Here is a 10,243-nt window from a genome sequence, read left to right as displayed (position 1 = left end):
TCGCTCCCTGTCCTTCTCCCGGACAGACACTCCTGCCCACTCTGCCCAGGGCGATGGGGGCAGGATGGAGTGGCTGGGAACCTCACACTGGACCTTCCCGTCTGGAAGGGGGAGCCCAGCCCAGCCCCCTCCTCACGGGAACGGGGCCGGGACTGCCCAGGGACCAGTGGCCCCTTCTCCCACCCACCCCCCAGCCCCATAAACACACCACATCCATTGTTACATACAAAACAATTTAATCGAAATCCCCGTATAAAAAATAGGATCTGCAGACATCTCGCTTTTGAACTGAAAGAACCCCGCCCCTGATGCCTGCACACCAGGACCACAAACACGGCTACTAAAATAAATTAACGACTTGAGACTCTGCCCCCCACCCCCAACTTCCAGAGCCAACAAGCGACTGTACAAGGTCAATAATTTAAAGCCCACCCCTGGGGGGGTCACCCCCCTTCCATGAGCCATCGGTGGCGCAAGCCCGCCCCTCCACGGGTGCGGGTTGGGTCAGGCCGAGGCCCCCGCTTGGCCACCGCCCCCCTGCCCCGGGGCCTGGAGGAGCGGGACTGCCCAGGAGGGCCCCCCACAAATAAATTAAACAATAAATAGATCTCTGCGGGGGTCACACCATAAATAGACATTCTTGGGCTCACAGGTGCGCACACAGGCGGCGCGCCGGTGTGGGCGGGGCCTGACCGTTGCATTGCTTGTGCAGACGTGCCCAGACGCACACGGAGGGATGCGGGCAGGCGCGGGGGCGGACACGGGGACCCTGTGCCCCGGCGAGAGGAGGCCACAGGACGCAAGTGCTCTTGGTCCAACTTGGTCAGGTGAGGAGGTGCTGGGTGCCCACAGGGCCGCCCTGCGGAAGCACAGGACAGGGGCGGTCTCGGCGTCAGGCCCCGCCCCAGGCAGGCGGGGCCTGGCCTCGGCCGAGGTCTTTGGACAGACAGAGCTCGAGAGAACCAAGTCCTGTGAGAGCAGCGTTCGAAAAGGCACTCAAAGCAAAGGGAGGGGCCCGGTGCCAAAAGTGAAGGTCACCCGGGGTCAGAGGTCACTGCCTTCTCAAGGAGCAGGCGGCCCTGGCGGGAGAGGTCCCTCGAAGGCTGGGGCAGGCGCAGGTCGCTCCTCACAAGCTCTCGCTGCTGGAGGTGGTGCTGGCCCCGTCGTCCGCGTCCAGGGAGCAGAGACGAAGGTCACAGTTCTCTGAGGGGCCCCCGTCTGCCCCCAGCATCCAGGGGTGGGTGGAGATTTGGTCCAGCGTGGGCCGCTCCGAGGGCCGCAGGGACAGGCACCACTGAATGAGCTGCTGGCACTCTGGGAGGGAGGGAGGAGGAGGGACGGAGGGTCAGGAAGGGGCCGGCTCCTGGGGTCTGCCACCCCCGCAGCCCTCCCAGGCCCCTCTGCACACCTGGGGAGACCCTCCTCCGGAAGAAGAGGCGGCCCCGCAGAATCTCCTCGTCCTGCTCGAAGGGGATGTCCCCGCACACCATGTCATAGAGCAGCACGCCCAGAGACCAGACGGTGGCGGAGCGCCCGTGGTAGCGGTGGTAGCGGATCCACTCCGGGGGGCTGTACACCCGGGTGCCTGGGGAACACGCAGAGTTAGGGCTCCAGCACCAAGCGAAGTGGTCAGCCCCGAACGAGCACACTGAGACCCTGCCCACCCAGTCGATGGCCTCAGAGGCTTGAGCCGGAAGAGGGAGCCAGCCTCCAATCCTGCTAGTCATCGGCCTGGAAAAACCCCGCAGGCGTGGCCTTCCCCCGTGGGGGGAGGAGCCGGTCACATGGGCGCCGGCTCGGGTTTCACAACAAACAGATGTGAGGTGAGGACGGGAGGGGGGACTGCGGGGAGAGGCGGCGGGAGGAGGAGGGAGGACAACGAATGGGCAGGCGGGCGGGGAGCCCCGGCTTCCCCGCGCTCCGCAATGCGGGGATTTCTGCCCGCGCCCCGGCGCTCCCGCGGCACGCACACGGCCCCCGCCCGCGCGCAGGGAAGGCCGGCGCCGCGCCGGCTCCGCCCGCACCAGAGCCCCTGCGCAGACGCACAAGCAGCCACCCCGACCCCACAGCCCCCCGGCTCGCCGCAGCGTCAGCCTCGAGCCAGCCCGTCACCCCCACTGCCATGAACGGGCTCGTGTCCCGGCTCAGCGCCTACGCGAACGTGCCCGAGGCGGCGCGGGCTCAACAGCCACCAGGCCCCCACCGAGGACGTTAGTCACCGGCCGTTGGCAGACCCCGCGGCCCTGCCCGCGCTCACCGTCGAAATCCGTGTACACGGTGTCCTTGAGCAGCGCGCCGGAGCCGAAGTCGATGAGCTTAAGTTCCCCCGAGCGCAGGTCCACCAGCAGGTTCTCGTCCTTGATGTCGCGGTGCACCACCCCGCAGGCGTGGCAGTGGCGCACCGCGGCCAACACCTGCGCGAAGAAGCGGCGCGCCAGGGGCTCGTCCAGGGCGCCGCGCTCCGTGATGAAGTCGAAGAGGTCCTGGGCCGGCTCGGGCCGCTCGAGCACCAGCAAGAAGCCGTCGGGCCGCTCGAACCAGTCCAGCAGGCGGATAACGCCGCGCGCGCCACCCGCCGCGCCCACCTTCCGCAGCAGCACCACTTCGAGGGGCACGGCCGCACCGCCCTGCGGGACACGGCGATCAGCACTCACAGCCCGCGGCCGCGGCCCCGGCCCCGCCGACAGCCCGCCCTCCCGGCCCCACACTTACGATGCTGCCCCATTCGGTCACCCGCTCCTTCACCACGTGCTTCACGGCCACCTGAGGGAAAGCAGCGGGTCAGGCTTGGGTGGCTGGGGCGAGGCGCGCGGTAGGCGACAAACCCGTATCCTCCCGGCGGCCCGACTCACCGGGAGCCCGTCGGCGATGCGGCTGCCCGCGTAGACCGTGCCGAAGCCGCCGCTGCCCAGAACGGCGCCCACCTGGTACACCTTCTCAAAACTCTCCTTGTCCGCCTTGGCTGTAGGGACGGCGAGGGCATGGTTGGTGCGGCCCGAAGCGCCCCTGGTCCCCCAGTCCCCGGAGCCTCCGGCCCTCCGACCCGACCCCCGACCCCCGGATCCCCGGCCCCTCGCCTACCCGGCTGCAGGATCTTCACCGGGAGGTGGTCCACGCCGCCCGGCCCGCAGAGGTGCGCCAGCGAGCCAAACTTGGAGAGCAGCATCGCGGGCGGCGGCGGGGCGCGGGCTCTGCACCGCCTGTCGCCGGGCTCGGCTCCCCGCGCGGCTGCGGACGCGGGAGGGCGGCCACCCCGGGCCGCGCGGAGCCCTGAGCCCCCGACGGCGGCGGGAGCGGGTGGGCGGGCTCGCGGGAGCACTGACCCTTGGAGTGATGAGACTCGCGCGGACGAGGCCGTCGCGCGGCAAAGTGGCCCCGGTCAAGCCTTCGTGAACCTCGTGGACGCGCGGCAGGCCAAGTGGCTCACACGCCCCGGCCGTCTCGACCCGGACTTTTGGGCCGCGGCCGCCCGTATCCCTCCGCGGGGGCGGGGCGAGCGAAAAACCCCGCCCCCCTCTGCCGAGTTCCAAACGGCAGGGATGCCTCCGGGAACCCGCGAAAGGAGCCGCGGCGATTGCGGAGCTAGGCTGGGCGCCATATCCCGGGGTCGATGAGGTCCGATGGCGGGGGGCGCGGCCAGCCTCCCGGGACTAACTCGCCGTAGTAGAGCCGCGGAGGCACACGGAGTGGCGCGTCTCTCAGCGCTCGTACACACGCTTTGCGCACGCGCAGCTCCCGCGCGGGCGGTGGCCGGGGCTTTTGGGGAGGGGCCGCAGGAGCCAATGGGAGCCGGGGGGTTCCAAAGGGCAGCCGGGCCTCAGCCAATAGAGGCGCGCGGGCGGGGCGGGAACTCGTGGGGGCCCGTCCCAGCCGCTCCGGGAAGGTCACCAGCGACACGCACGCCTTCTCGGATGCCGGAGCGGGAGGCTGACTCGCCGGTTGCGCGGGCGTGGGGGTCCAGAGACAGGGTAGGATTTGGAGGTGCCCCGCGCCACTGCAGTCAGGGCCCGAGTCAGCCTAGGTCCGCAGGGCCCCTGGTCTGAGCCGCACCCTCCCCTCGGTCTCCGATACCAAGCAGACTCACCTGTGTGGCGTGATCCAACAGCACAGTTGCCTGCCTTGGCCCAAGGTCACTGGCCTGAGCAGCTCAGGACTCAGGCGTGTGAGCAGTCCTGTGCTAGCCCCGGTGGCTGGGCCCCCGACGCCCACTGCCTCCCACACCGGTCCCAGAGGGGGCTGGGGGAGCCAAGACGCCAAGGTATTGGTCCTCACTGCATTGCAGGTGCTCCCGCAGGCCCTGGAGTGACCCCCAAGCATGCACGGGGCCGGCCTACAGAGCACACCTGACCTTCCCGAAGTCGCACCCCTTCACTGCCATCGCTGCTATTCCAGCACAGAAAGTGACCCCTCTGCTGGTATAGCTCCCAGGTCCTTGTCTTACCCATGTCCTGCCCAGCACTCTCCTTCAGGGTGGGCCCACGTGGGTAGGGCTGGGGCTGGACAATTAACCGTGGGCCCCGGGCCAGTGTGGGCTTCCCCACTGGGTCAGATCCAAGGCAGGACACCCGGGCCCAGCCCTTCAGCACAATCCTGTGAGGGAGGACCCTGCCCCCCGCCAACCCTGACAGCGGGCACCCTCAGGTCAGGCTGTTGTGGGTTCCCAGACCTACAGGGGTGCTGGAGAGTGTTGTGGGTCCAGCCAGGGACCCCAGCAGGAGAGGAAGTCTGACTCAGCTGAGAGGGGCAGAGGTCTCCAGTGCCTCCCCAGTGGGCCCCCAGCCCAGCTGGTCCCAGGACTTGGGAGCCAGCACCCCCATGCACCCCACCAGCTTGGCCTGAAGGCCTGGGTTTCCCCCAGCTCAGAAAAGTGGACGATCACACTGCTGCTGGGAGGGGCGGTGTGTGTGCCCTGCTTCTGCGCACCCCAGCTCTGAAGGGGGTCCCTGGGACCGGGAAGACCCCGACCTGGCCTGGGAGTGCAGGAGAAAGCAGGGGGTGGGCGGCCTCCTTCCTGGGCTAGGGTCTCTGCCAAACCTCCACCCCCCCACCCCCCGGTGCTGCTGTGTGTGTGGCAGTTGTGCTGCCGCAGGAGTCTCGTGTGTGTGTGTGTGTGTGTGTGTGTGTGTGTCCGTGTGTGCGTGCGAGCACATGTGTCCCACTCTAACGACGAGCTCTCGGAGGGCTCAGAACGGATGGACCTGCCTTCCACCCCCCACCCCCCAGCTGTCCCTTCAGGCTCCGTCTGGCCCAAGGGGTGGGCTGGACAGGGGTCCTGGTATCTTTCTGCTTGTTCAGCCACCAGGGCCCCCATGTCTGCTGTGGTATTGGGGGCCCTGCTACCCCAGATGACCCTGCCCAGTGGGCAGGACTCAGGCAGGGTGCTGCCTGCCTCACCCTACCCCCTACCTGTGAGTGGGTACGACCCACCCCATTTCTCAGCTTGGCAAACCAAGACTCTGAGGGGCTTGCCCAGCTGTGGAGTCCCCACCTTCCTGGTAAGGGGTGGGGGCGGTGGGCGGGCAAAGCCAAATCTGAGAACTAAGAGCCCTTTGCTCTTCTGCCCTGGGCATGGCCCTCTGCTAAGTGACCCCAGGCCACCCCTTCCCCGCAGGCCTGACCACACACCCCCGCTGAAGCCCTGGCCACACCGGATGCCCGTCTCCTGTCCCTTCCTGGTTCCTGGAAAGCCCGTCCGGCGGGCCTTAAAATAACTCGGCCCCACCGGCAGGCTTGGCCCGGTCACCAGCTCCGCAAGCGGCAGGCGGCAGGGAGAGGCCATCGGGAGGAGAGTGGTTGGGCCAGAGGCATCAGGTCCTCACCCTGCTGCCCCACTGACCCAAGAGGGCCAGCTCTCTACCCTGGTCTTCCACTGCCCCTCGGGCGCCCAGGGCCCAGGCCAGCGTGGCACAGCCGCCTCTTCAAGTTCCTGTTCCCCCCAGGCAGGTGATTCCCAAGGAGGGGAGTAGGCCGGATCCCGCCGCAGGGCTGCATGTCCACCCCCCAGATGCCCCGCACAGCCAGCCCCACCAGGTCACCCTGTCCTGCTGGCAGGAGGAGCTGCACTGTTGCCATGGTGACTGGAGCTTGGCTGGCCTCCCCGGATTAGGGAGGAAGAGGAGACTGGACAAAAGGTGGCCTGGGCCACTCACACTGTCTCCCATAGGCGCACACACATGCGCACACACACAGAGACCAGGCAGGAGGGTGATCTGTTGTCTGGGGGAGTTGGGGGAGCGAGGGGAGGGCTAGGAAGAGCAGGGGCAGGGGGCAGGGGTGCCAGGGGACAGATGGGCCAGCTGCAGAGGTCTGAGAGAACCTCTCAGCCACAGGCTTTGGCCATGGATGTGGGCAGGTCGGGGTCCCCCAGGCATGGCCCAGGTTGAGGGGCACTGGGAGCCAGGGCAGGGTGAGCAATCTCGCAACCACCGACCGGCAGTGGCCGCGGAACGCTGCAGATGGCTCCTTGAAACAGGAGAAAAACATACACAGAGACAACCAGGTCCTGTGGGGAAATAGGGACGGAACAGCCACTCTCTCTAATGGGGAATGACTCTTTCTCTCCCCCCAGTAGGCCTTTTTTGGGTTCGTTTACACAGGAATTCAGGTAAAGCTAATTAAACATTGCCAGGAAGTAGGGATCAAACAATAGATAACAAGGAAATCTGAGGGCCTATTTTGAGTCAGGGTCAGATAGCTAAAGAGCTATAAAAACTTTAAGGAACACACTAACTTCCTCCTTGCACCCTTATCAGTTAATTGAGACCATTCTAAACAAGGCAGATTTCACAGGAATTTACATGTTCTTTCTCAGGGCTGATCACCTGGGGGGACCCGCCCTTTCCAGCACAGGGCTGCACCACCCTCTGTCATTGTTTCAGGCTTAGGTGGGGCAAGGGAAGTAAGGCAGCCAAGAGATTAGGAGATTTTCTCACAGACAATGAGGACTCAGGCTTTGTCAAGCCGAGAGGCGAGGGTCCATCACCTCCTTTTGCTGTAGCCCCCAAAGTCCTTCCTTGGGGACCTCCCACATGACTGTGCCTGTCTTAGATCGTTACCCCTTGGGGAATCTTACCCTATCATTGGCTAACCGACCAAGCACTGGGGGCCAGGCAGGGTGAAGTAAAAGGAGCAGAAGCAGCGCTCCTGCCAGGGAGATAAGCTTTTGTGTCCTTGCTGGCTTATGGTTCAAGGGCGTTCCCTCAGCCTTAGCCTTGGCGGGGGTTACAGCTTCTGATACCAGGCAGGGCGGCTCCCGACAGAGTAAGTCTGTGGGACGTGCGAGCATAGCTGGGAAGGGGCCAGCGGAGGGGCCTGGGCGGTTGGCATGGGGACGGCTGCACAGGGAAGGCCTAGGGGGCTGCTCAGGGCAGGTGGGACATCAGGAAACCAGCAAACCTCAGGACTCAGGGAGCAGGACCCCGAGTATGCATGCCCCCCGTTGCCATGCCCCAGTTCCACGTGCACGTTTGTAAGTGTGTGATGGTCTGTGCGTGGGTGGGTGTGGTGTGAGACTGTGCACCCCTGAGTGTGTGTGCGTGTGTCACGCTGAGCCCCCTCTGGCCTCCACCCCCATTGCTGGATGGGCTGGACGCCCCTGGCAGTGTCCCGCTTCACGGAGGTGCCCACCCCGTCGGGATCCCCCCTGAGAGGCCCTGGCGCTGTGGCCTGGCTAGCCTACAGGCAGCAGATGGGCCGCCCAGCCCTCCCCGCTCCCTGCCCGGTGCCTGCTGCCTGGCCGGGCGGGGGCTGGGGCTTCCCCTCTGGCCTCCACTCATCTCCACTGCGCAGCATCACAGCCTCTTACCCAGCGGGAGGGGAGCCAGCAGGGCCAGGCTCGGGTTTTGCAACGTCCCCCAAAGGCGTCCCAGGGAGGGCCTGGGCTGCGGTGGGGCAAATCAGTGGGAGCCAGTGGGTGGTGCCTGCGTGACCTCTGCCCTGGGATGAGGCCAGGCCGCCCCAGGCGGTGGGCACAGCGTGGGCACTGGGCCAGCTCCCCGGCCGCTCCTCTGAGGACTCGGACCTCTGCCTCCTCTTCCCCGTTCTTTCCCCCGCAGTGTCTTCTCCCTCCTTCCCTTGGGACCCTCCCCTGGCCCAGCCTCAGTGCCCCCAGACCAGCCTCCAGTCTGCCTCGGGCCCACACCAGAACCCTGGCACACCCTGGCCTCACCCGGCCTGGGTCCCCATCTGTGGGGACTCCGTGGCCACCGCTGTGCGGGCCAGCGGAGGGCCCAGTGAGCTCTCTGTGGGGTGCTTCTGCCGGCACACAATCGGATAAAGCCATGGTGGCTCCGGCTGCTGCAGACCCTGGCTCCAATGTCACCGTAGGGTCCGGGGGGTGGTGGGGCTGATGCAGAGGCCCTCAAAGTGTAGGAGCCCAGCCTGGGTGGGCCGGGGGGAGGGTGGGCGGGCCCTCTCTGGGGGGCTAGGGACAGAGCTGGCCTCTGAGGCTCTCCCCAAACCCCAGAGGCTGGACGGACTCTCAGACCCCAGCAGGGAAGTGAGGCAGCCTCTGTGGATGGTCCCTCCGCCCGGCCCCCAGCACGCAGGTGGGGACGGGGCCCAGAGGGGCTGTGGAGGGGGGCCCCTGGGTGCTGGGAGCCACGCTGTGCCTGTGTTTGCCTGACTTGCGGAGCCGGGCTCTGGGAGCCCTGTGGGCAGTGGGTCCCGCTTGGGGGCTTCCTGGAGGAGGAGGCCCAGTCCAGCTGAGCCTGCAAGGCTAAAGTAAATAGGAGGGGGACGTGTCGACCCACTCGGAACCTGCGACTGCCAGGGGCTGGGCTGGGGCCACCGTGGGACTGGGGTCTGGAGGGCAGAGCTGTGCAGTCTGGAACCGGCCAGGAGGTCTCTCTCTAGAGGGGGAGGGGCTGGGGGCCCGAGTCCCAGGGAGCTCCGAGGGGCTTCATTCGGCCCCAGGGCTGACCCAGGCCACCCGTGCGTGTGGACCCCCAGAGGATGCGGCCAGGGCCTTGGAGCGGGAGCGCTGCGTGGCTGCGTGTGCCCAGCGCTCGGGCCCAGTCCCCCCCTGGGGGTGGCGTTGCCCTCGAAGGGAGAGCAGCGGCCTGCCTGCGGGGTGTCGGGGTGCAGCCTGGGGAGAGGACCAGCTGGGGGTGCCTCTGTGGCCCAGCCGGGCAGGCCGGAGAATGACCGCCAAGCACGTGCCCTGTCCACGGGTTGTGGGGAGCCGCCCTGCCTGGTATCAGAAGCTGTAACCCTCGCCAAGGCTAAGGCTGAGGGAACGCCCTTGAACCATAAGCCAGCAAGGACACAAAAGCTTATCTCCCTGGCAGGAGCGCTGCTTCTGCTGCTTTTACTTCACCCTGCCTGGCCCCCAGTGCTTGATTGGTTAGCCAATGACGGGTAAGATTCCCCAAGGGGGGAATGATCTAAGACAGACACGATCACGTGGGAGGCCCCCAAGGAAGGACTTTGGGGGCTACAGCAAAAGGGGGTGATGGACCCTTGCTCCTCGGCTTTGACAAAGCCTGAGTCCTCACTGTCTGGGAGAAAATCTCCTAATCTCTTGGCTGCCTTACTTCCCTTGCCCCACCTAAGCCTGAAACAATGACAGAGGGTGGTGCAGCCCTGTGCTGGAAAGGGTGGGTCCCCCGGGTGATCAGGCCTAAGAAAGAATATGTAAATTCCTGTGAAACCGGCTTTGTTTAGAATGCTCTTAATGAAATGATAAAGGCCCAAGCAAAAATTAAGTTTGTTCCTCAAAGTTTTTTACAGCTCTTTAGCTATCTGACCCTGACTCAAAATAGGCCCTCAGAGTTCCTTGTTATTTGATCCCTACTTCCCGGAAATGTTTAATGAGCTTTACCTGAATCCCTGTGTAAACGAACCCAATAAAAGCCTGCTTGGGCGGGAGAACGGGGCGCTCTCCCCTAGGGAGGGTGGCTGAGGTGCCCCCCACTAGAGAGAGTGGCCGTTCCGTCCCTACTTCCCCACAGGACCTGGTTGTCTCTGTGTATGTTTTTCTCGTGTTTGGACGAGCCAATCCGCAGCATTCCACGGTCACTGCCGGTCGGTGGTCACGACAACGGGTGGGTCCGTCTGGGAGAGAAGCAAGGGCAGGATGGACCGGCTTCAGGTCAGGCTCGATCTGGGTCCCCCGCGCCCCCTCCAGCCACAGGCAGGACCCACTCGCTCAGAGCCCACAGGCCCCGTGGGTCCCTCCTTCAAAGGTTCAGAAATGGAGATCCAGGGAGACGGGAGACGTCCTGCTCCCGCACGTGGGGCGGGA

General features: G+C 65.7%; 1 protein-coding gene across 1 annotated transcript; it reads right to left on the bottom strand.

The window, feature by feature from the left end:
• Positions 1-216: 216 nt before the first annotated feature.
• On the bottom strand, positions 217-4,578 carry PIM3 (Pim-3 proto-oncogene, serine/threonine kinase). The gene is made up of 6 exons (XM_028533394.2): positions 3,082-4,578; positions 2,853-2,962; positions 2,713-2,763; positions 2,258-2,627; positions 1,409-1,585; positions 217-1,314 (listed from the first exon to the last, which is right to left on the bottom strand). The coding sequence occupies exons 1-6, from the start codon at positions 3,164-3,166 to the stop codon at positions 1,127-1,129; spliced, it is 981 nt and encodes a 326-aa protein (XP_028389195.1). The 5' UTR covers positions 3,167-4,578; the 3' UTR covers positions 217-1,126.
• Between the last annotated feature and the right edge of the window lie 5,665 nt (positions 4,579-10,243).

This window comes from Phyllostomus discolor, chromosome 2 (genome assembly GCF_004126475.2).
Source record: "Phyllostomus discolor isolate MPI-MPIP mPhyDis1 chromosome 2, mPhyDis1.pri.v3, whole genome shotgun sequence".
Classification (NCBI taxonomy): Eukaryota; Metazoa; Chordata; class Mammalia; order Chiroptera; family Phyllostomidae; genus Phyllostomus; species Phyllostomus discolor.
This window is presented reverse-complemented; position numbering and strand designations above follow the sequence as displayed.